General features: G+C 37.3%; 1 protein-coding gene across 2 annotated transcripts; it reads left to right on the forward strand.

Annotated features, from left to right (window-relative positions):
* The first annotated feature begins 1,548 nt into the window (after nt 1–1,548).
* Nucleotides 1,549–26,458, forward strand: casd1 (CAS1 domain containing 1). Of its 2 annotated transcripts, XM_028460778.1 has the most exons (19): nt 1,549–1,709; nt 2,123–2,428; nt 10,039–10,135; nt 10,412–10,538; nt 13,172–13,216; nt 13,315–13,377; nt 13,496–13,540; nt 13,680–13,803; nt 14,980–15,179; nt 15,905–16,324; nt 17,161–17,250; nt 17,332–17,451; nt 19,344–19,500; nt 19,609–19,688; nt 19,784–19,885; nt 19,999–20,139; nt 22,364–22,441; nt 22,687–22,779; nt 24,761–26,458. In XM_028460778.1, exons 2-19 carry the CDS (start codon nt 2,194–2,196, stop codon nt 25,022–25,024), a joined length of 2,481 nt encoding a protein of 826 aa, XP_028316579.1. In that variant the 5' UTR covers nt 1,549–1,709; nt 2,123–2,193; the 3' UTR covers nt 25,025–26,458. The 2 variants fall into 2 exon arrangements, with proteins under 2 accessions (XP_028316579.1, XP_028316580.1); XM_028460779.1 differs by lacking the exon at nt 2,123–2,428.
* The last annotated feature ends 245 nt before the right edge of the window (nt 26,459–26,703 follow it).

The following is a 26,703-nucleotide window of genomic DNA, read 5'->3' on the forward strand; positions in this document are numbered from 1 at the left end:
GACAATCCTATCAAAATACACGTGAGAGTGATCTATAGCAGGACTTTAACCAGGACTTTAACCGTAATTGAGAACAGCAAACAGTTGCAACTGAGCAGAAATGACTAAAATGTTGAAAAGCTGAAAGACCTACTGTACCCTCTTCACTCTTGTCACTGTTTGGGAACACTTTCAGTTAATGTCCTAAAAACAGAATTCATTGATAGTTTTTAAATATATGTTCTTATTTGTATTGTTTGTATTGCTTTTTATGAAAATATTTTACAAACTGGACAACTTGCTATGAGAGTTTGCAGCATTTCTATTTCAATTTGGGGTTTTTAATTGGAAGTTTAATATACAAAACTGCAGATGTTAAACCAAATTTATAATACACAACAAACAAGTTTTGCATTTGTCCTTAACTACAAATGAATGTTAGGTGTAAAAATAATGTATTTAGGGTACCTTATTTAGTTATGTGCATAACATGACATGTGTTTATTTCCTTACCAATAAAGAAAATATGAGTACATGTATTAAAATAATGCAAAAATTCCATATGTATATACAATTGGACATATTTAAATATAATCCATGGAAAGCAGCCATGTGTGACGTCAACTCATTGAATCCGGAGAATTATTTACATTAGGTCCCTTACATTAGGACTTCTTTAACTTCTGATTTTTCTCATTATTTGGGTTTTTGTTGTGTTTTCTCCACATTTTCTTTAATGTCATATTACTCCAGACAAAACGAGGATAGAATATATGTATTTCCTGAAGAAAATGCAAGTGAGGATGCAGGTGCTGGCCCGCATCGTCAAACACTGCATTAGCCTAGCATTAGCAATCATTAGCATAAGCCTAGCTAATAGATTTAACCTAGCATTAACATTAATTAGCATTAGCCTTAACATTAGCATTAGCTAGATTTAGCCTAGCATTAACATTATCCTAGTATTAGCATTAGCTAGCATTAGCATTAACTTTGCATTGTCATTAATGCCGCATTAGCCTAGCAATAGCTTAGAATTAGCATCAGCCTAACATTAGTATGGCATTAGCATTAACCTAGCACTGGATTAGCATTTGCATAACACTAGCACTAATCTAGTATTAGCCTAGCCAATGAAGTCTCTGTGAAATAATGCAGAAGACTTGATGAAAATTGTTGAAATAGGTTAAAGGATCTTCTACAATCTGAATGAAGTTAAAAAAAAAAAGCAGAAGTTAAAATGGGTTGAAGGTACTAGCTGAAAGTAAACAGATAGTTTAAAGTGGAATGTGATGTGGATGGGAAAAGTTGAAAAGTTAGAAAAAAGCAAAAGCATGGCATAAATAGGAGTGAGGCGATTAATAACTATAATAAAGCATATGCCTCCAGCATCCTCACTAAATATTCAAAAACGCAAGGACAAACGTTAAAAACACATTGGTTGTTTCGTCTCTCAGATGCTAATTCACATCCAATGCAATGTAAAGGTGAAACCTGCTCAGCCAGAGTACACCGGATGTTGACATTGGCAGGTTGTTACAGCACATTAATGATCAACCTTGTTCTCTGTATGAACATGATTTTATTTATAGCTGGTTGAAGCTGCTGAACATGAAATGTAGGAGCAACGGATACCTGACTCTAACTCCTCCCTGAATAGTTACATTCTGTGTAAAAGTGAGAGGTCAGAATTATGCAGTGCAACGAGTGAGGAAGCCACGAACCTAAAGGTAATTTTATTTTTTTAATTCTATCACTTTAAATGCTCATTGTTTTGTTTTGTTTTTCTGAAGATTGCCCAAATAAATAAAAATGAAATTATTATTATTCTAAATTGTTTGTGCTTATTGAAAGGGGTGGAGCTATATACAACGTTCGTTCCCTTCTGGCACCTTTAATGTTGTTTTTTAACGTGTGATAAATAAATGAATGAAATGAAATGAAGATCCACATCTGAGTCCATAGTTCATGGCTACAGTAAACCAACCCGGAAGGCTTCATTCACTCCACGAGCCTTATTGTTTTGATGTAACGCGAGCTTTGCTTTAGGGACTCGTGCAAGAATCAAACTGGTTATTCATGTAAGACGATATTTTTTTTTCTTTTTAAATACACCACATTTCTTGTTTGTTTTTACCCTCAGGAAACTGTGCTCCTGTTAAATGAGGGAAAGCTAAAAGTTTGGCTGTGCACCTGCTCTTGGCTGGAACAGTGATGGAGGTGGTGGAGGGGGTGGTGTCTCACAGCCCGGCTGAAGCACAGAGCGAGGCTCCGTCGCCTCACTGTACAGCCGCTTGTTGTCATGGAGGAGCCAAGATGGCGGTCCTGGCCTATAGCCTGGGCAAACGCGAAATAAATCAACACTTCACCATCAGAAATGCTAAACTGATCTCACTAGTTGTTGTGTTTTTCCTGCTGGTTTTCCACACTGTCTTCCGGTATTATGGAGGTAAGCGGCTTTCTTATCTTCCTGCTCACTGTGGACAGACCCTTAGTTTTAACACAAGCTAATGCTAAGTTGCGCGTGCTAAGATGCAACTCGTGATCGTTTTAACTGGTGACCGACTTTAAACGGCTATTGCATCTCAACTACGGGTGATTTATCGTGTAATAAAAGCTCGTAATCTCAAAAAAATTAGCATAGTAATAACTGATATTCTTGAAGTTGCCCCCTTCCATCCAATCTAGAACAACTTATCCTAATTTGAAAGTTTAATCATCTTCATTTAAAATTTAGAAGTACATTTTTTTTTTTTTTTTTAAATTTCATGTCTAACCAAAAAAAAAAAAAAAATTCAAAGGCAATATGCATATTTTAGATTTATGGCTTAAATTTAAACGTGTTATATTGTCGAGTGAATGGGCAAACGCCGATACAGTCAGCATTTACATCGGTCACCAGTATGACCATGACACGGGCTCTTCTGCATGGTCTCCGTGGACACTTCTCGCTGTTGCTAGGCACACCTGTGATGTTTCCTCTGTGTAAAGCACATGTTGTATGAAGCAGACACGGGGCTGTCGTGTTTGATTTTAACCTTTAGGAAGAACATGACTCGCTTTTGTCCCCGTAGTTTGCTGAATAAAGCTAACAGCATGTAGCTGTGTTTACATGCTCCTGCCAGTGTGTGTGTGTGTGTGTGGGGGGCAGCATTTGTAGTACCAAGACCCTGATCACATGCAACTAATCAGTGCTGTTAACTTCCAAACATGTTGGAAGTATGTGCCGACTTGAGTTTAGGAAAGGCTGAAGAGCATTAGCAGCCTGATTTGTCTACTGCAGTGTTTCTCAAATGGGGGTACGTGATGGCAGATAAGGGAAAATTAGCAAATGAAAGCATTAAAAAAAAAAAAGGTGCATGCGCAGTAAGCCGAATGCTGGTGTGAAAAATAATCCTACGCATGAAAGCCTCCTACAGGCGCATGCGCAGTAATAGCGTCGTAAATATTTACACGTATATACGTACAATATTTTGCTACCTTAATTTTTTCTACTATGATAAACCCTAACCCCTAAAAATTAAAGGAAAGATTATAACCTTTTTTCAAAATGACGGACGCGCATGCGCAGTTCGCCAGGTGCGCGTGCCCACTGTCTACCATAGGAAACTTTCACGGTAGGTTTATTCTTCACTACGCCGATAGTCCTGTCACTGCTGGACCCGTGGCCTTGTAGCTATAATTCTGTCAGTTTATTTTACCCCTAACCCAGGAAATACCCTAAAATGTTTATTTTTTTGTATATATATTTTTAAAGGTGGAATTTGCCACGTTAAATATGTTAAAATGAAAGAAAAAAAAATAGGTCAGAAGTGGGATTTGAACCCCCACATCCTTGACTCTCGCGCCTTAGACCACTTGGCCATCCTAACACGGTGGTAACACGGGCAGTTGACGCTTATGTAGAAAAGGTCCGACCGTGACAGGAAGTGCCGGAACTATAGTCAGGATTGTTTGAGGTCCGGGTCCCGAATTCTACACACTTTGTTAAAAATATGAGGTTTTACGATGTTTATTTTCAGTTAAAAATGATAGTAATACCAAATATTTATACCAGCAACTCACAGAACGACAACAAAAACACACAAAAATAAGAGAAAAATTTACTGAATGATAAAAAGAACAGACAAACAACGTACACAAAATGACATTGCTAACTCTCGCTACCTCAGCAGAGCAGGCAACATCATCTAGGACTCCTCCCACCCCAGTAAGCACTTGTTTGACCTGTTATTATCGGGCCAACGGTACAGGTCACACAAAACCAGGACAAACAGACTCAGGGATAGCTTCTTTCCCAGAGCTATCACTGAAACAAACAAATCCGCTCACACATACTGATCATATTGATCTTGTGCAATAAAACATCTTGTTGCTATTGTAGATCTGTACATTCAAGCTGCTATCTGTGTATTTATCTGGGTATTTGTCGGTACATATTATTGTCATATTTAAATTTTTTATCGTTTTTGCTGTGTTTTTATATTTATTTTCTTCTCTCACTGGCACCTTGGAGTTGCACTCAAATTTCGTTGTACCCTGTACAAGGACAATAAAAGGATATTCTATTCTATTCTATTCTATTCTATTCTATTCTATATTCTAAAATGACAACAAAAAAACACACACACACTAAGAGAGAGAAATACTTATTATTACCAGCAACACACAAAATGATAACAAAGACACACTAAATGAGAAAAACACACAAGAGCGCGACAAATTACACAAAAACAACAGAGAAACATACGAAACAACATAATGAACAGCCAAACAACACCAAAAACACAGAGAAATATTTAAATAATACCAACAACACACAAAAAGTGACAACAGAAACACACAACATAAGAGAAAAATAAATTGAACAAACAACAAAATTACACAAAATAATAATAGAAATGATCTTGATGAGAACATGAGCTGAAAATACCAAGGTCAGTCTTGGTCCTACATCAGGAGGGAAATGACCAGAAATGGCAAAAACTATATAATGTATTCAGTAGGCACTATATACTGTTAGTTGTTTTTTCACAGGAATCTGAGTAAAATGTTGTAGTCGGACAAAGGGGGTGTACTTGGATTAAATAGTAAGAGAAAGGGGGTAAAATAGCCAAAACAGTCTGAGAACCACTGGTTTACTGAACACATTTACTTTGTTTAGTAGCCTGGAGTGAATATCCATCAAATACTACAACCGACAGGATCATTTTTTTTTTACATGTGTTATTATTACACAGACCAGTTATAACAGGATTCGCCACAAACTCAGAAAGATAAAAACAGATGACGGATGCAATCGGTGCTTAGTAGAGTTAAATAATGCTGGACTTGATATGTTTTTGTGTCAACTGAACCATCTTGTTTATTTTCACTGAAATATTGACAAATGTGTTCACGTGTCACGGAAAGTGGATCATTGTCAAATATTACATGATCGTTAAATTTTGCAAGCATGTAAATGTTTTACGATGAGTTAAAAGTTGTTGGTTAGAATGCAATGTATGTGGCAAATGAAACAATTGCATAAATTAGGAAAAATAAAGTGTTGGAATAGTGAAGCTTGAACATTTCCCACTATTTGAAGTCTTCTTTAGGTATGTTTCCCTCTAATTAAAGTGATGTATTAGTATTTTTGACTTTTTCAGAAGTGTCAAACTGGCAGCCCTTCTGATTTTTCAGTCCCTTTGAAGTAGCTCACAGTTTTAGAAAGGTTGCTGAACCCTGAAGTTATAACATTTCAACTTATTTGATCATTCTTAGGTCTTTATTTTACTGCCAAACAACCCTGAGTCAGTGAGGCGTGAAGTCCTTAAGATTTAAGAAGGTGTGTCATGTGATCAAGCCATAAACTGTAACCATAGTATCCAGTTGGATTGGGATTTAAAGTCAACACTTCAAAATGGTTTATGATGAAGTCTCATTCTATGCAGTTTTAGGGCCCTTTGGATGTTTTTTATGATCCTATTGTTGGTTTTGGAAATGAATAAAGGTCAGCATTGTTAAATGAGATATGAATGTAGGTTCGGATGCCTCTGCGTAATCCTTGTTCTTCATCAGTTTACTCATGGTAAATGGACTTGATTTTATATAGCGCTTTATCACCACACTGAAGCAGTCTCAAAGCGCTTTACATATCAGCTCATTCACCCAATCACTCACATTCACACACCAGTGGGACAGGACTGCCATGCAAGGCGCTAGTCGACCACTGGGAGCAACTTAGGGTTCAGTGTCTTGCCCAAGGACACTTCGACACATAGTCAGGTACTCGGATCGAACCCCCAACCTCTCGATCAGAAGACGACCCACTACCACCTGAGCCACGGTCGCCCTCAGCACTACACTAGCTTGTCTAAAGCAATAGTCCAACCTTTGTTCCTCCTCAGCTGCAGTCAAAGCCTCAGCCACTCACGAGTCATGGTCCAATTGCTAGTTGACAGTTGATTCTGTCTGTTGTATTGTTTTTAATATAATCCTAACTCTCAGAGGCAAGGATTGTCAGTTGCATTAGTTTCTACAGGGTTCCCGCAGATCCTTACAACGTCTTAAAAGGCATTATATTATTGATTTTAAAAATAAGGCCTTAATTGTCATTAAAATGTCTTAAATACATGTTTCAAAAGTCAATTTTAACACAAGTATGATTTTATGATTGTAGTTAGTCTCACATTTCAAAATAAATGGTAAAATGTTTTGAAAAGTGTGTGTGTGTATATATATATATATATATATATATATATATATATATATATATATATATACAAAAAATATGGGAAAATGAAAATTTTACAAAAATTGCCTGTTCAACAAAGATTTATCTTAATGGTTTTCGATTTTTTGTATTGTTGTTTTATTGATTTCTGGCTATTTTTGTCATCATCTTGTGTTTTTTGGGGTGATTTTGATTGTTTTAGTCTGTTATTTTTGTGTGTTTACTTTTAGGGATGCACCGAATATTGCAAAAAAAAAGCCACATTCGGCCTTCGGTTTAGTGAGTTAAAAGCAAGGCCTAATAGTAGCGTATGACGCAATCAAACAACGTGCAGTGATTTCGAGTTGGAAAAGTGTGTGCGCGTTGCTGCAGAATCAACAACAGCAGCAGCAGTTCCTCCTTTCCACACACACACACACAGCCAGACTCTCTCCTTTCCGCTTTCTGTCACCGCGTAAAAGTTGGAAGCCGTCCAATTCCACAACCGAGTCCGTTGTTAGCACTGTGAGCCACAAATCCGTAAACAGGTCACATTCTCGGAGGCATATTAGGTGACGTCACCTGTCAACGTGGGCAAAATCCAACTCACCTGTTTGGAGCTGACTTTTTACAAAATGTGGAATAACAAGGGAGGAGGAAACAGAACTTTTTCAAATTTGTCCCTCTGAATGAGGCTAAAGGGATATATATCACTGTAGCAAAACCATTATAAAGTTATTTTTTCATCTTACCGCCCCTGTAATGCACTTTAGTTTGTTTTTTGAATGCATGTTTTGTTCTATTTGAAGAGTTAATATATTTTCAAAACTTTGTTGTGCTTTTTTTGAAAAGCAAAGGCTACTGGAATATTTAAAAAATGTCAGAATATTCAATAAATGTTTACTTTCTTTAAAGAACATGTCTAAAAATGTATTCTAGCCTATTTAGTCAAAGTCAAAGTCAGCTTTATTGTCAATTCCTTTGCATGCACAAACATACAAGGGAATCGAGAAGACGTTTCTCACTTCCCACGGTGAACAGATAAAGTGCTCAGGCACAACAGAAAAGACATTCCTATACTAAAGGTAGACATACAATTTTTACAACAGATAAAACATTTACTAATACCAAATACTAAAACGAATACTAATATATAAATACTAAAACTAATACTAGGGCTGGGCGATATATCGAATATACTCGATATATCGCAGCTTGTAGTCTGTGCGGTGTTGAAAATTACCGTACCGTTAAACTCGCGGACTTTTTTTTTTTTTTTTTTTTTTTTTTTTTTTTGAAATGTCATCTTAATGACAACATGCACAAAACGGCACTATTTGTTTTAAAATATTGTAGTGGCATTATGTACAAAAAGTGCACTTTCATTTTGTGTTTTGAAATGCCATGTGAGTTGCATCCTGCACTAATGTCTTGTTTTGAAATGTCTCTGTGACAATTTTGCACAGAACGTGCACTTTCTGTTGACAATTTTATGTTTGAGCCACTCACTGTTTAATAAATACAGTTATGTCAACTTTGACTTAGTTGTGATATCCCCTTTTTTGCATGAAAGTTTAAAATTGGCATATATTAATGCAGTATGATCAAGAATGTTTTAATGTAGACATATAGAATCATCATACTGGTGTGATTTTGTGCATCAAAGTGTTAATTCAAGGGTAATGCAAAATATCGAGATATATATCGTGTATCGTGACATGGCCTAAAAATATCGCGGTATTTATAAAAGGCCATATCGCCCAGCCCTAACTAATACTAATATATAAATACAGTGTGTAGGTGGGAGTAGCAGCATGAGTTCCTATATAGTAAAAAAAATTCTGTATATACAGTAGTAGTGCAAAGAGCAGTCAGTAAAACGGTAATAAATAACAGCATTTTCAGTCTTTTTGCTATTTTGGTGGGGGGGAAGGATTCAGCTGGTGGATATGACTGAGGTGACAGAGGGGAGAGAGTTCAGCTTCCTGACAGCTTGGTGGATGAGTCTGGTGGAGGGGGCACGGAGGCTCCTATACCTTCTCCCAGAAGGCAGGACGCTGAACAGACTATGTGCGGGATGGCTAGCGTCTCTCACAATCGAGGTAGCTTTTCTGGTGAGGCGGGTGATGTATATGTCTTGCAAGGAGGGGAGTGGGGCACCAATGATCTTGCCTGCTGTGTTCACTATGCGTTGTAGTGCTTTCTTGCTGTGTTCAGTGCAGCTCCCACCCCACACAGTGATGCAGCTAGACAGGATGCTTTCGATGGTGCCCTGGTAGAATGTGCACATGATGGGTGGGGGAGCTTTCGCTCGTTTCAGTTTGCGGAGGAAGTAGAGGCGCCGTTGGGCTTTCTTCTCCAGTGATGCAGTGTTGGTGGTCCAGGAGAGGTCCTCACTGATGTCCACCCCCAAGAATTTGGTGCTGCTCACCCTCTCCACAGCAGCACCATCGATGGTCAGTGGTGGGTGTTCGGTGTGGCCTCTTCGGAAGTCGACAACAATCTCCTTGGTTTTGCTGACATTCAGCAGGAGGTTGTTGTCTCTGCACCACGTGGTCAGAAGATTGACCTCCTTCCTGTAGTGGGTCTCGTCGTTCTTGGTGATGAGACCCACCAGTGTTGTGCTATGCGCTATGCGCTATTTAAAAAAAGAATTGTGAAAAACTTAACAACCGTATTCGGTATAAGGCCAACCGTTCATATTTTATTCGGCTTGGCCTCAAATTTTCATTTCCGTGCATTCTTCATTCTTATTTACTTTGGTGGCTGCAAGTTGCACATCTGAATTAGACACTAGAAAAAAATGACCCTAACCCTATGTAATTGGCGTCCCCCCCCCCCCCCCCCCCAAAAAAAATATGTTTACTGTGAAGTTGGTCTAAAATTTAATTTTAAATGGCAATAAAAATCTAAAGTAGTCTTGAAATTTTAATTTGACTGTAAGCTGTAGGAACCCTGTTCTAGTATTTTGTAGATGCTCTGATTCTTCATCTAACTCATGAAATCAAAACCCTTTCCCATTTTCCTTCAAATAACACATGATTAACTAATATTAAAGTCATGTAGAAAAACAGTGGTGTTCATTTGGCCTTGCTAGTGATTTTAGTCAATGGCTGATTTGTGTAACTCTACTTTGCCTATTAAAATGACCCAGGAAGCTTTGAGCAACTGCTGTGCTTAAGAAAGACAAAAATCCTGCAGATGCTTCATATTCACCTGTGTGTACTGTGGATGAATTCAGATCATTTTGTGGATTCATGAATACTAGCTGAAGATATTTGTTGAGGTTTCTGTCGTGTTCAGAGTTGAAGTAAAATAAGGCTTTTGTGTGATCCTACTGGTTTTTCTCTGTTTCTGGCCCGCAGGCGGCGACTCGTGTGAATGGCTGCTGTCCAAAGGACGTTTCTTGGGCGAGAACATGTGGCAGCCTTATGGCTGCATGATGCACAAATACAAAAGCATGTGAGTCACAGGGATACACAGTGGAACTCCCTGTAGTATTAGATGTATGTGTTTATCTGCCTGACAGTTCTTAAGGATGTTAGGTTTTTAACATTTTATATATCTCACACTCACAGGCCTCCTTAGGTGTTTTCACATAAACTTATTTATATTTTGCTAGGCGTGCAAAGGCACAATAGCCAATTATCATCCAGGACATCACACAATCGACTCTAGTCTAAAGTTGATTGCTTCAATTCATCATCATTGGTTTATTTTTATTTTTTTCGATTACAGTGAAGCCAAAACCTGCCTGACTGGAAAGCGGGTGGCCTTTCTGGGAGATTCTCGTGTTCGGCAGCTATTTCACTCTTTCATTAAAACTATTGACCCTGACTCAGGAAAAAGTGAAGATCGAGTCAAGGTAATCTTGAGAACATTTCTTCTTTTTTTATGGATAGTGTTTGACATTTTGATTACGTTCGATAACTGATTTTAAGACCTGAAGAGTAACTAATGAAATGCATTTATTATTTATTTTGGACTATTACAATTATAAATAATAAGATGCTGGAGAAAAATGTGTTTTTAATCTTTTATGATTGACTATGGCTGTAAGAAAAAAGACACAAGTCTTTGGATTTGTTTAATTATTTTGTTCATGTGCATGTTTTGACATTTTGGATGTTTGTGGTGCAGACCAAGTCTCTCTCCTGACATTATTCAAAATGTATACCTGCTGCACACAAGTATGCTATTCTGTTTAAAACAAGATAAAAAAAAAAAAACACCCATACATTGAATGAAAATTTCACAAAACATTCAAACTGTGATAGATAATGAAATATCAAGACACAGACGAATGAAAAAGAAAACACTTCAAAATCAATTTCCAAGTTAACTAGACTCAGTATTTTACAGAGGTGGCAAAAGTGCTAGTCTTCAGTACTCAAGTAAAAGTATAGATACTTGAATAAAAAATGACTCTGATAAAAGTAAAAGTGTTGAAGTTGCTTTCTTACTTGAGTAAAAGTAAAAAAAGAAGTACATGCTACTAAATGTGCTTGAATAAAAACATAAAACAAATGTAAGGAATATAAAGTAAGGAGTAATATTAAAAAGTCGTCAAAATTTTTTTTTATACAAAAGTAAAGTACAGATACCAGAAAAAACTACTTAAATACAGTAACAAAGTATTTGTACTTAGTTACTTGTCACCTCTGGTATTTTAAATCTTTCTCAGTTCAGTTAATAAAAAAAAAACTTTAATCTCAAACATGGATTCCTACAGTTCCAATACAATTTTAGTTTCAAGGTTAGAAGATTATTGTCACTTTACTTTGAAAGAACACAAGAGGAACTGAGGGGGTCAGTTCGGTTAGCGGAAGCGCGTTTGTTGCTGTTTTTCCGTAGCTTTCGTCATCAGACCTGATTCATTTTCAGACAAAGATATCCTGACTCAATACAACAATCCACTTCTTGTTTGTTTTTTTGTTTAGTATCCCTCGCCACAAACTGTGGAAGGGGGATATAGGTTGGAGCTCCATCCGTCCGTTCGAGTTAAAGGGGACAGCTTTTCTCAGAAACCGTTTAAGATAGGAAAACCAAACTTGGTGTGTGGCCTCAGGGTATCAATAACTTGATGGAGTTTAAAAATGAGAAGTGCGCAAATAATCTTTTCCGGCGTTATTGCCCATGTGCTGTTTTCTTTACTCCGTTCAAGGTATCTTCAAAGGGTACAGCTTTTCTCAGAAATTGTTTAAGATAGGATAACCAAAGTTGGTGTGTGGCTTCAGGTTATCAATACCTTGATGGAGTTCAAAAATGAGAAGTGCGCAATTATTTTTTCAAGAGTTATTGCCCTTGTTCCGTTTTTCTTTACTCTGTTCAAGGTATCTTCAAAGGGGACAGCTTTTCTTAGAAATTGTTTAAGTTATGATAACCAAATTCGATGTGTGGCTTCAGGGTATCAATACTTTGATGGTAAGGGTGTAAGCATACATGTATTTGTAGTGAACCATTTCGGTACAGGACGTTCGGTTCGGGTACAGGGTTGTGCACCTGTGAGTCCCGGAATGGAACGGAAGTTGCTTGTGTTTACTTCCGCCTGCAGCTACATGTGCAGCCCGGTACGTCATGGCTAACGCTAGCGAGAAACCAGAGCTGGAGGACCCTCCCCTGTCGCTAAAGTCTCCTGCTTGGGAACACTTTGGCTTCCGGGAGAAAGACAAGTGGATAAAACGAGGGCAGTATGCCGACATTGTTCAGCTGAGATCGTATTGTATTTTTTTTAACTTTATTTTTATGTTCTGTATAATGTTAAATACATTGTTGGTTTAATAAAGTTTTGAATAAACTACAAGCAAAGTCATGTTTTGCGTTTTGTTCCATACTGTACCGAAAATGAATGAAACCGTGACCTCAAAACCGAGGTTCGTATCGAACTGTGATTCTTGTGTATCGTTACACCCTTACTTGATGGAGTTTTAAAATGAGAAGCGCGCAATTATTTTTTCCGGAGTTTTTGCCCATGTGCCGTTTTTCTTTACTCTGTTCAAGGTATCTTCAAAGGGGACAGCTTTTCTCAGAAATCGTTGAAGATACGATAACCAAATTCAATGTGTGGCTTCGGGGTATCAATACCTTGATGGAGTTTGAAAATGAGAAGCGCGCAATTATTTTTTCCGGAGTTATTGCCCTTGTTCCGTTTTTCTTTACTCTGAGGCATCTTCAAAGGGGACAGCTTTTCTTAGAAACCGTTTAAGATAGTTAGTCATTTTATATTCTGATGTGATATTATTTTCTTATGTATATATCAAAGTTCTTTGATTTGGGGCATTTAGGAAAAGGTTGTGAGTTATAATGACAACAAATCTGACGGGGGATGTTGATGACTGTCTTCTTGTTTGTTTTATTTGGAGGAAAAAAGTCCCCCAAAGAAACCAAAGTTAAGAACTAGTCTCCACATAATACATGATCCTAATCATCAGACAAGAACTGTTTAATAGCATTTGGTTGCTATGTCACTAATGCAGAAGCATCTTTGGTTTTCTACAGCATGAGGACATTTCCTATAAAGAACACAGTTCCTCCATTAAAGTGGTGAGCTATTTCTAGATGACATATTCTGCTCTTCATTCTCATAAAGTACAATCTGAAAGAGGGGGAATAAATTGTTTTGTGTTGTTGTATTTTTAAAGGATTTTTTATGGCATCCAGAGGCAAATAATTCTATGAAGGAGCGTTTATTATCCTGGACGCATGTGAGTAGAGATAACCAGTTCTATTATCAATAACCTGAGGTTGTTGATCATCAAAGCAATTTAACAAACATGTTTATGGTTTTTGTGGTGTAATTGCAACATTTCCCTTTTCATTTAGGATAAATCACTGAAGCCAGATGTTGTCATCCTTGGAGCTGCAACTGTAAGCTTGAAATAATGAAGCTGTCAACAGCTATAAATGAGCTGTTTGCATTGCTTCAACATATTGTACTAGACAAACAAGGTTGGATCAGGTTTCTGCCAGTGCTAATATTTTCTTAATATATATCCATGTGATACAGTGGTCCATCAAGCTGCACAGTGGCAGTGGTGAAAGCCTGCAGCAGTACAAAGTCAACCTCACAGCTATCTCAGCGCCTCTGGAGAGGCTCGCTGACCATGTGGAAGTTTACTGGGTGCTACAAGGTATTATTATTATTATTATTATTATTATTATTATTATTATTATTAGTCACATGTGGAAAGATTACTGATATATCCCACTCAAGTAGAAGTATGGTTACTTGATTGAAAGTAAGTCATACATAAAATACTCAAGTACAAGTAAATAGTAGCTCAATGAAATAGTACTCAAAGTAAAAGTTACTAGTTACTTTTTTTATTTTTGGTAATAAATCTTGCCATGGTTCCCTTGCATACAGTAAACATCTCATGTATAAACTTAAAAAGGAAGAGATAAAATGTTACACATTTTTCACATTTTAAAAACTGAATAAACGTGTCCAACAGCTTCCACTCCAGACATATTTGGAGCTCTTTAACAAAAATAAAGGCACACTACAGCAGTATTTTGGTTTTACAATCTAAGAAAAGTATAGGGTTTGGTGTAGGTGATATAATAATAATCTAAAAGACAAACTAAGAAAACATTTTAAAACACCAATAAATTTTGTGTTGTTAGCGTCCTGAGTTTTAAGTTTCCTTGTCGAGTAAAAATTCAAAAAAAATCGGCCAATCTATTGGTGCATGCTTAGGAGTTTCACAATGTCCGTTGATCATTTTAAAACAAAATATAATAATTTACTCAGTAACGGTTGGGTGTAGAAATGTAACGAATTACTTTACTTCTTTTAAATTGTACTTCAGTACAAATAAAATGACTGATTTAGAAATATACAAAAGAAAAATACAAGTACCCATGAAAGCAACTCAATTACAGTAACATCAGTACTTCAACTCTGATATTAGTGCATGTTTTGTCTGCAATTAATTGACCTGGACTTACCGGGAGCCCTTTATTTTTAGTCAGAAAATATGCACATGATGTATAAACTACATCATATACAGAAGCAACTGCACATTATTCATTTCTTCTTTTTTTCACATTTTTTATTTTCTTTTTGTGAGAGCATTACAATACAGTGCACACTTTCAGACAACATACATTTGTACATCTTTTGCCGCTCACATTTAAGATTTTCATGCGACAAACCAAGGAACAAAATACACAAGGTCAATTACAGTCATCCATCCATTCCTTTACTGTCTGTACAGGGTTAACCTTTCTGATCCACTTGGTCCACAACTCAACAAATGTGTTTTTATGAAGGCAAACATTTCCTCTTTGTTTACATTTTGCAGATCCCGTTTACGAGGAGGCGTTGAGTGCGGACAGGAAGATGATCACCAACCAACAGGTGCAGCTTTACAATCAGGCAGCAGTGGACGTCCTACACGGCACATCCGCCGTCAAGCTTTTGTCTGCAACACGTCAGGCGTCACTGGAAATCCTCACCCAGTCCAACGATGGTTTGCACATGCCCGAGAGCTCCAGGAATGTGGTAAATTAATCTCATTATTGGCAGGGCTGGGGTCAATTACATTTTTCAATTACAATTACCTGTATTAAATTATGATTACAGTCACCAGCATTTTTTTCCAATTACAATAAAATGACAATTCTTTTTTTAATCTTCATAAGTCAATGATAATTACGTTCTCAATTACTGAAGTTCAATTACAATTAACCACAATTGGTGAGCTTGAAATAAATTACTTAATGGAAGTTAACCTTCCTTTTGTGTTTGCTTTCTGTTTGATAACTGGTCCTAAATCAGCTGTAAAATACACTAAAAACAAATATCTATTGTCTAATTTCTTTCCTATATATTGGTTACCTTGTTCGGCTTCCTTATCAATGACAATATAGGTTTTAATATATTTGGTGTGGACATCTGAGCCTTTTTAGTATCAAAATACCCTTGGATTGTTGTAAAATGTGGGAAAGCTTGATATGAAACTAAATTAATGAACTGTAACATGGTTCCCCAGATTAGCGTTAAATTACAATTGACAATTTTATAGAATTTTCATGTAAATTACAATCACAGTCAATGATCTAAATTCAATTACAATTTAATTACGATTTCAACGGCACCAGATTTTTACAATTACAATTATGCCATAATTGTAATTAATGATAAATTACGTGATTATAATTATAATTGACCCCGACCAATAAGACAGGCTCTTTGATAAGTACGTTTTGTCTCATTTTCTCTGTCAGGGAGCCATGATCCTCATGAACTCAGTGTGTAACAAGCTACTGAAGCCCATCGACGGCTCCTGCTGCCAGACGTTACCGCCACCTAACGTCTTCCAAAAACTGTCAGCTTGTTTCTTCCTGGTCTCAGCCATGGTCCTTCTCATCCTCCACGTTGTTGGGAACAATCGCCCCCATCGAGCCGTTCCCCCTGACGTGGAGAGCTTGGAGGAGAAGAAGCCAGTGACTGCACCCGTCCCTCTCAGCCCAAAGGCTCCTCTCCAGTCCCTCTGCAAGATGGGCCTGATCATGGGCTACTTTTACCTCTGCGACAGAGCCGACATGTTCTTGAAGGAGCAGAAGTTCTATACACACTCCACATTCTTCATCCCACTTATCTGCATATTTGTTCTAGGAGTGTTTTACAACGAGAACACAAAGGAGGTGAGATTCTACTACCTACTGTTTGTATTCATCCAATCAGGGGTGGACTGGGACAAAAATTCATCCCTGGCATTTTCTGTCCAGACCAGCCTACTGTATTATCAGTGACATCATATAGAAGCGTTATTAAGTCAGTAATGCTCAAAATTAGGACATAAAAAGCCACATGTTAACTATTATTCCCCCAGAAAGCCTTAAAAGGAGGTAACATTTCAACCCCTTTTTACCTATTTTCTTTGCCCGTTTTGCAACTTCCATTGTCCCATTTTTGCCTTTTTTCAAAAGGTTCTGACACTTTTTTCAGTCATTAGCTTTTTATTTTTTTCAGTAAATACCCCTTTTTACCCCCAATTTTTCTCCATTTTTGCAAGTACTTTTTGAGTGTTTTACCTTTATCCAATTTTTGTCGTTTTTTTAACCCTAAATTTTGCCTCTTTTTGTTCCACATTTTTGCCCTTTTTCACTATTGTTTGTCATGTTTTTGCCCCTTTTCACTATTGATTGCCACATTTTGCTCATTAAAGCTACTCTTTGCCATTACATACCACCTGGTTACTCTTAATTTGTGATTTTTTTGCCACTGTTGACTGCTTTTGGCCCATTTATACTCTTTTATTGCCCTATTTTTGCCACTTATGGACCATTTTTGGCCACCTCTTACCATGTCTGCCTCCACTTGCTCGTCAAAAAAAGCAAAATGCACCGGACCGGCCCACTTTGGGTCGACAGCCCACCAGGACGTCGCCCGTTATGCCAGATGGCCAGTCCACCCCTGCATCCAATGTTGCATCTGTCTCGCTTTAAGGAGCACTAATGTATTTCAATTCTTCTTTCAGACAAAGTTACTCAACAGAGAACAAACAGACGAGTGGAAAGGCTGGATGCAGCTCGTCATCCTCGTTTATCACATATCTGGAGCCAGTGCTGTGAGTCCTAAGAGTGTCATCCATCAGCTTTAAAGTTTTGTTCCGTTGATGCTCAAACAGACCTGTGATCTTCTCCTGCAGTTTGTTCCGGTTTACATGCACGTGCGTGTGCTGGTGGCGGCGTATTTATTCCAGACTGGCTACGGACATTTTTCTTTCTTTTGGCTCAAAGGAGACTTTGGACTTTATAGAGTTTGTCAGGTAAGGATAACGTCACTCAGCTAAGATTTAAATGGGTTATTTTACCCCAGAATATATGAACGATAATAAACTCATGTATTTGCTATTTAAATTATTTAAAACACAAATCAGTAAATCAATGCAATGTTTGCTATTATTTATTCATGATAATAGGACAGAAGAGCTTTCATTACATGAAATATTTTCTAGTTTGCAGATTTAAAAGCATATATTTTAGTTTTAGAACATAAAGATCATAGTTGATTTTTATATGATACATTATCATTTGTAGGTTGATGATAGTTTTAGCATCGTGCCACAGGACCAATATTAGAAAAAAAGACATCACTGTTCATTAGCATTAAAAGACTAGCTTGATTTGCTTAAAAATGAAGTTTTTGTAAATCACAATGTTCAAATACGTTTGAGCTTTCAATACTTTTATTCAAATAGACACAATAGAAATTGTATCTATTTGAATGAAATCAATTATTATCTGTATTCAGCACTAGTCTGACCTGTACTATTTGAAAAGAGAGGATGTTTAGGTGCCAGGGTGATAGTACCTGTTCAACAGGAAGCAATGGCGTTATCTGCTTGGAGCTAAATTTACGGATTTATATATTGACCTACATTATAATATAAACATTATGAAGTTATAAAGATATAGTGTAGGCCTCATAGATCAATAAATTGAAGATCATTTGCTAGAATTAAAAAAACATCCTGATAGGGAGACATGAAAGCCATCAGAAAATGCGTTGATGTGTTTCTTATGATAGCCTTTGATGGTTCCTTTGAAGTTTCACTTGACTTCCACGTAATAGTTCCAGCGAGATTAATTTAGTCTTCTTTTTGAATAGTATGTTGAGGTTTCATTTATTCAGACAAGGTTTTTCCGAATTTTTTTTTGTCTCCCGTCATGTTTCAACTGTCAACTGCCAGTCTTTGTCCGAGGAGTTCTGCTCTTGGAGTGAAACTTCAAAGGAACCATCAAAGGCAATCAGCAGAACTCCTCTGACGAAGACTGGCAGTTGACAGTCGAAACATGTCAGGAGATGAACATTTCCTGAAAAACATTGTCTGAAAAAACGAAATCTCAACTTAACCTACTGTTCAAAAAAAAGACAAAATTAATCTTGCTGGAACTACAAGAAAAAGTAAAGTACAGTAAAAATGATGGAAAAACACATCCATGCATTAGTCTACAGGACTTCACATCCCCACAATGCAATGCACAAAACCTTTCAGAAAATGTCAATAAGAATGTGCTTACAGTGGGGATCAAAACAAACTTTTGAGCTGCAATTTTATCCTTGGACTTCTTTTTTCCAGCAAACAGTCTTTAATTTATGGATGAATGAAACCTATACTTTGTCTTTGATTTGAAAAGAAAATCGTCTCCAGCAGCTTTGAGTTTGCTGTAAAACTGGCTTTGATGTATGCAGTGGACTGCATTCCTAAAGGTCGCTCCGAAAGGCTTTGTCTTCTGTACTAAATTAAGCCGACAGACGGCCCTACTTATCAAAGACTAAGAATCAGACTGAGAAAGTAACTCATAGCAGCGTTTAGTGGAACAAAACCCAACAAACGGAGTCATTTGTAAAGGAGCAACTGACATACATAATATAGTCCCACTTCATTAAGCTCTCAGAGGTTTCCAAGGGTTTCAGCCAATGAACATCTTCTGATAAAACCCCACATCAGCAGATTTGTCTGATAGCCTCTCTGTAGTTTACCGACTTTCCCTTAATGTTCCTGCTGTGTAACCTTATACACTGAAGATGTCCTCTATGCTCTATTGTGGTGGATACATTTTTATTACTTATCAAACCCCAACCACACGCAGCTATGCAATTACTGTAGCACACTAGTTTGTCTTGTTTGGAATAGTTTTTTCCTTTGTGGTGCAGGTACTTTTCCGTTTGAACTTCCTGGTGGTGGTGCTGTGCATGGTGATGAACAGGCCCTACCAGTTCTACTACTTTGTTCCTTTGGTCACCTTCTGGTTCATCCTCATTTATGGAGTCATGGCGATGTGGCCTCAGATCCTTCAGAAGCGAGCCAACAGTGAGTGAACCTCCATGACTTTGTTCATACGCAGAATCAAAGTCCAACACACCTGAGTTGCTGAGTGCAAAGTAAAAATGATTCATTTTCCTCCTGCTTTTTGAACAGGCAGCGGCATTTGGCATCTGGGCATCCTGGCTAAGTTATTAGCCCTTCTAGTGTTGATCTGCTTTTTTGCCTTTTCACAGGTGAGTGACTTAAAGGGCTCTAATGGTGTAACCATGACAACACTTTTTGAAAAGGCATTTCTGAGTTTTTTGCACTCATTTCTCTGTGACTGCAGAGTTTATTTGAGGCCGTCTTCGCCGTGTGGCCCGTTTCTAAGCTCTTTGAGCTGAACGGGAGCATCCATGAGTGGTGGTTCAGATGGAAGCTGGACCGATTTGTAAGTGAACTGTGCTTCACCAAGCGCTCAGACGGAGTTGTTCATTTGTACAGCCAACCTTTGCTTGACTGATATTCTTTCTAATGCTGTGGTGTCATGATGTGCTTTGACAGGCAGTGATCCACGGGATGTTGTTTGCCTTTGTTTACCTGCTGCTGCAGAAGAGGCAGGTGCTGTCAGAGGGGAAAGGAGAGGCTCTCTTCTCTGCCAAGATTTCAAACCTGCTCCTCTTCCTCTCTGTCGTCTCCTTCATTGTAAGAGTCCCAATAATATTGGTTTACTTTATCCTTTCTTGCACATGTTTGTTTAATTCAAATTTGAAGCTCAATTTTAAAACTGCTAGTGATGATATTTTTTTTGTCAGATAGATAAAGTGTAGTCTTCATTTGCTTGAAAAAATACATTGCATTGTGGGTTGTTGATTCCCGTAGACCAGGGGTCACCAACCTTTTTGAAACCAAGAGCTACTTCTTGGGTACTGATTAATGCGAAGGGCTACCAGTTTGATACACACTTAAATAAATTTTCAAAAGAGCGGGGGAGGGGGGGGGGGTAGTTTGCTTTTTAAAGAGAAAATGAAATAATTCAATTTCACAGTGTTCTTTTATTTGAAAAACACATATAAAGTAAAGAACAAATTCCACAGTACCCGTGCAAATGGTAAATGGTGGTAGTAGTAGAATAAATAAAATAAATAACATAAAATTAAACAAAAAAGGCATACATTGCATAAATTATCCATCAATCTATGCAATGTATGCTTGAAATAAAAATAATCAACAAAAGGAAAATTAAACATAGCCTATACAACAACGGCTATAACCATAACAGAAACACTTCCCTACACATGGTTGGATTTGATTTTCTCCCACTGACATTGTCCGGGCGGACCATCCTTCACTGAGCGTCGTTTCCGGCCGGACAATAATAACGATTACACCTCTTCTTATGCGGTGTAATCGTTATTATTATTACAACAATATTATTATTACAATAATATAATTACACCGCATAAGAAGAGGAAGAAGAGTCTTCTTCCTCTTCTTATGCGGTGTAATCGTTATTATTGTCCGGCTGGAAACGACGCTCAGTGAAGGATGGTCCGCCCGGACAATGTCGGGCAGAAATCAGGAGAAAATCGGGAGAATGGTGGCCCCGGGAGATTCAGTGATACCCTCACTGGTAAGTGCTGCTATTTGAGCTATTTTTAGAACAGGCCAGCGGGCGACTCATCTGGTCCTTACGGGCGACCTGGTGCCCGCGGGCACCGCGTTGGTGACCCCTGCCGTAGACAGATGCTTAGAAGAGTTTTGACTTCATTCTTACTTAACACCAGAGATCTGTTGAAAAGTCGCTTTGACAGTGTTTTAGTTGTTGTTTTTTGGGGGAAAAACACAAGAAATCTCAGTAAGAATGAAGTAAAAACGCGCAAATTGTAATAGGGGTACATCAGAAAATAAATAAAAAAATGGCCTAAAAACATCGACCAGCAGTCAGGAGCCTCCATGCATAACCGCAGATTACACATTGGCCTATGTAACGTTACACTAGTGGTGACAGAGAAACAATTTCATAAAAAAAGCCCAAATAGAGATTGTTTCTCACTGAAAATGCCTCGAGACTAATTCATTCAATAAATCATGATAATTTGAATAAGATGTTTTATTGTTATTATTATTCAACAGGATAGTTAAAATTCACTGTAGGGATATAATGTATATGATATTACATCACATTTGTCAAGCTCATGACCTGGGGGCAAAATCCGGCCCTCAGGAAGATTTAGTTTAAAGTAAAGAATACGACAAAAACAGGACTTTTTGTAAATTATCACAAGTTGTAGATAAAATACGATGGAGGTTGTATAACTACATTATTAGCAGTAATATTAAATCGAATTTTTTTTTTTTTTTAAATTGAAAATTCTGTCAAATTATCTCACAGAATTCTGCTAAATCACGTTGAAAATTACCCAAAAATGTGTCAGAAAGTCAATGAGTTTTGACTAATTACTTAACATTCAGGATTTTGTTTGAATTTGTGCTTTTTCTTTCACAAAAACATTATTTTTCTTTTGTGGTTCGACCCACTTGATTTCAAACTGGTTCATATGTGGGCCTTAAACTAAAATTAGTTTGACACCCCTGCTTTACATGATCATGGTTTTAAGTGTTCAGAAGTAAGGGGTACATGGCTTTGGCTTAAATATTTGAAGGGGTACGGGACTGAGAAAAGTTTGGGAACCACTGGTCTTGGGAACTCCACATCCCACAATGCAAGGCACAAAACCTTTCCAATAATGTCAATTAGAGTTTTTACAGTGGAGATCAAAACACATGTTCAAGCTGCACTTAGGATTTATTGCTCTGTTAGGCCTAAACTATGTCTTTTTGAAAAATACATTTAAAAAAAATGAGCGTCTTCAGCAGTTTTAAAGAGAATATTTAGAAAAAACATGTTGTGTGTGTTCCTTCCTAGACTTACTCCATCTGGGCAAGCAGCTGCAAAACCAAAACTGAGTGCAATGAGATGCATCCGTACATCTCTGTGGTCCAGGTAGTTTTACCTCCATTTTAACTGCCTGCACATATTTACCTTTGGGAGTTGGCTTAAGATGTTGACTCATCACTTGGTTGAGAAGATAATTTTCACAAAGGAAGGTGTCTTGTCTTCTGCTTGTGGAACTTGTCTAACCAATGAGTCACTGCTTTAAATACAATGGGGACAATACCAGTGGTAAACAAAAAGAAAAGTGATGCACTGAATGTTTTTAAGTTGTTTAAATGTGTCTTTGTCCTCAGATTTTGGCCTTCATTCTGATCAGGAACATTCCTGGCTACGCTCGCTCCTTATACAGCTCATTCTTTGCCTGGTTTGGAAAAATCTCCCTAGAGGTAAGGTCATCTTAGCAGAAACATCAGCCAGTCACTGAAATACTGGACAAGAAAATACACACATATATATATATATATATTTTTTTTTTTTTAAAGTTCTCTCATAGAGTGTAAACCTCTGCCAAGCACCAAATATTCTCTTTTCCAGACATTGTCAGTTTCCTGGATCAATATCTTGATCATGGTTCCATGATCATTCACACTTAGGATAGTGAGCCTAAATGTATGGGCACCCTCATTTCTTTCCAGAAAATCGCGATGACATGCATAATAAAAATCCGATCCAGATGAAACTCATTTGAATAATTGAGGAACCAACCCGACATAAATGAGTAAAAATGAATAAAGATCAGTCAATTACAAATTGAGATGAATTTTGAAATTTTCCCATTGATGAGAGAAAATGATTTTTAGATTTTTCTGATGATGGAATCTTCCATGGCATCAGGTCTATCTTTGGTTGAGATTTTGGGCAACATTTTACTTGAAGTTTTATTCATAAGGCTGATATTACGCTGTGATTCTTATGACATGATACATGTGTCTGAAGGCTGTCATTGAGGGTCGTAACCTTGACCCTAACTAGGGGTGTAAAGGTTAATCGATCTAGATCGATTGTTTTGATCAATGGTTTAGTCAAATCGATCTAAAGTATAAACATTGATAACTATCACCATTTTGTCTTGCGCGGCGTTAAAAAAACCAAACGTTAGTTGGTGAGAACATTTTTTTTTTAAAGAATGTTTTCATCTAAATGCCTTAAATAGTCAGGCGATAAAATTCTCAAAATATATCAATATTAGTGCTGTCAAGAGATGAAAAAAATAGTGCGATTAATGAATTATGCACTGTAATTAATTATTCTAATTAATCTCTTTTTTTTTTAATCTCACCTAAAATTTGCTGAGAAACGCCCTCAACTTGAGGTATTTTTATTTAAATTATATTATGGTGGCAGATCAAAACATTGATATATAACAAAGTGTTTGTTTTTCACAGACGAGAACAGATGCAGGCGTAGACATTTATATTCCTCTGTATGTGAGATTAGTCACAAGGGCTACGTGTCATGTTGACGTGTACTTTTGTCAATCTCCAATTAATAGAAAATACATGTGAAATAAAACAGTAGCGCTATAAGTTTGCACATCATAAACAGTAAGAACACTTTTCTGACACCAGACTTGTTTCTTTTTCTCTCCTTCAGATGATCATATTTATCCAGTGTGTTTGTTCATTTGTCAGAATGTGCTTGCCGCATGTTACAGTTAGCGCTGTTCAAGTGTCCGTGCTAGCTGTCCATGCTAGCTGCTACATTGAGGTGGTAGCGAAGGCTGCGACGTTCCAGTGATTAGGCAAACTCTTTTTTGCACAATTTGCACACAACTAGGCTTTTGTTTTGCATCCGGTGTTTTTTAAAAGCCAAAATTAACGCAAACGAATCTGAGCAGCTCGGCAGTCTCCCGTCTTGTACTGTGGTCTGTGCATCAGTGTTATGGTATACTGGGAACTTCACGCGTTAAAGTGACAGCCCTATTCATTATTGCGTTTTTATTCTTTAATGTGAAAAAAACCCCAGATTTTTGTCTGGTATCAAATCGTGTCATAGCAGGCTGTGTGACAAATATTGAATTGTTGTTCTGATATTTGCCATCGTATTGTAACCCAAAAAATGCCAACATAGCTCCAAAGGTGTCATGATTTAGCCAACGACACTTCATGACACCTTATTCACGCTAATAACAGCTAATGTCAGCCTTATGTATAAAGTACTTTTGACTTAATCCTGGTAATAGATAAACAAATCAATAAATAAACGGCAGTGAAAATGATGACCTCATTGGTGGAGGTAATAATCCTCATTTATTTATACAGTACTCTATATTAATGTGACTAAATTCATCTTTTTCTACGTACTACTTCAAAATGGATGATGAATGCAGTTTTGCTCATCATTGACCCAGCTGTTTGTCTCCCCCAGCTGTTCATCTGTCAGTATCACATCTGGCTCGCAGCAGACACCAAGGGAATTTTGGTCCTGATTCCAGGAAACCCCTCCATCAACATCATGGTCAGCACCTTCATCTTTGTTTGCGTGGCTCACGAGGTGTCCCTCATCACCAACGACCTGGCCCAGGTTGTCATCCCCAAAGACAACGTGGCTCTGCTCAAGAGACTGGGGGCCCTGGGGGTCTGTACGCTCATGGTGCTGCTGTTGGCCAGAGGGGCCACACTAGGAGCCTGAGACTCTTTTTAAATTAGACTAAAAGAGGATGGAATAGACATTGGACATCCCACCTGTGGAATTTAAAGGACACTCGAGTACAGAGTGAACCTGTGGGAAAAACTTGGCCACTTCTATTTTGACAGCTGTGAAAGTCGTACACTGAAGTAGATGTAAAAATAAAAAAGGCCAAATAAAAAAACTTAAACTGCTGGAAAGATGTTAAAAAGAACAAAATCTTCCTGTAACTTTTATTAGTTTTGCATATAAACAAAAATACATCACGTTTGCTGTTTAGGTTTGACAGCATTGCTCGTTTTAATCCAAAAACTAACCAGACTTCACCAGACACGCACTCTGTCCACCAATACAAGTAGCATCACATATTCTGCTCTACAGATGCTAAAATAGGCCTAATAATAATAATAATAATAATAAGAGTTTTGGATGATGGTTTGTAAAAATATTGGAGTACTCTTAGGTATATTTTTGCTTATGTTTTCGTGGGTACATTTGATGATGAAAAGGTTTTGTGGTCATCTGCTGTAGCTCTGAAATCCAATGGGACATGTACAGTATTTAATGACTTAAATTAAGCTTATATTTTCTATTTTTTTTTTTTGTTTAATTTTGTACTTTGTGCCCGCGACTGCTCTTTGAAGTATTACATAATTAATCTCATACATAATTTCCTAAAGGTCGGAACTGAGACTTCCAGAGTCTAAATCTTTTCCCCATTCCCACTTTATATTTATATAATATAGTGAGATATTTATTTTATACAGCAGTTTCGGTCAGTATTTTGTTGTCAGAACACACCTCATTTTCACGTAATGTGTCCTTATCTATTAACCCTGTTATGGGTATTTGTGAGAGCACTTTTTATTTGAAGAAATACACTATTTGTGCTGATTAACTAGTAACCTTTGTTTACTCATGTAGCATCTAAAAAGAAAAGTGTAGGTCCACTTCTTTGCTAGTGGAACTTTCTACCAGAATCTGTGCTTTCACATTCTTTAGTGGTGGTTTTTTTTTTTTTTTTTTTTTTTTACATGGGCCAAGTCAATTTTTTGCAACTTGTAAAGCCAAGAACGACACATCCAGGATACTTTAAAATGTACTCGTGTTTTCTCATTTATTACTGATCAGTGGTGGGATAGGGTGAGCTGGGTAATGGTTTGGGCCTTAATCTGTTTGTTTGGTCACAGAAAAGCAACAACTATTGATAACCCCTGGGCAGAGATATGTTACATGTAATTTATGTGATGTCTTAAAAGTGTGAGATGTATCCACATTATTTATAAAAGGCTTTATTCTGTTGTACATTGATAATAATAATACCTTCATAAAAATGTTTGCCTACTTTTTTTTTTTTTTTAAACAAATGCGATAAATTTGCAGACGGAAATTCATAAGAATGTATTGATAGTGACAGTAAACGTGACTATAACAATGGATTGTACATTTCCCTTTTCCTCTCAGAGGTGCAAAACAAATACAGATATAAACATTTATGCAAATATTTCAAAATACACAGTTAGCCTCATAGCAGTAATCAGTTACTGTTCCCTGTTGTCTACGCACACATTAAAACTAATACTTTAACAGTGGATAACGCATAAGTTAAAACAACAATAAACACATTAGTTCCTATAGCAGGGGTGTTGAACTCATTTTAGTTCAGAGGCCAAATACAGACC

This window comes from Gouania willdenowi, chromosome 11, assembly GCF_900634775.1.
Source record: "Gouania willdenowi chromosome 11, fGouWil2.1, whole genome shotgun sequence".
NCBI classification, from domain to species: Eukaryota; Metazoa; Chordata; class Actinopteri; order Blenniiformes; family Gobiesocidae; genus Gouania; species Gouania willdenowi.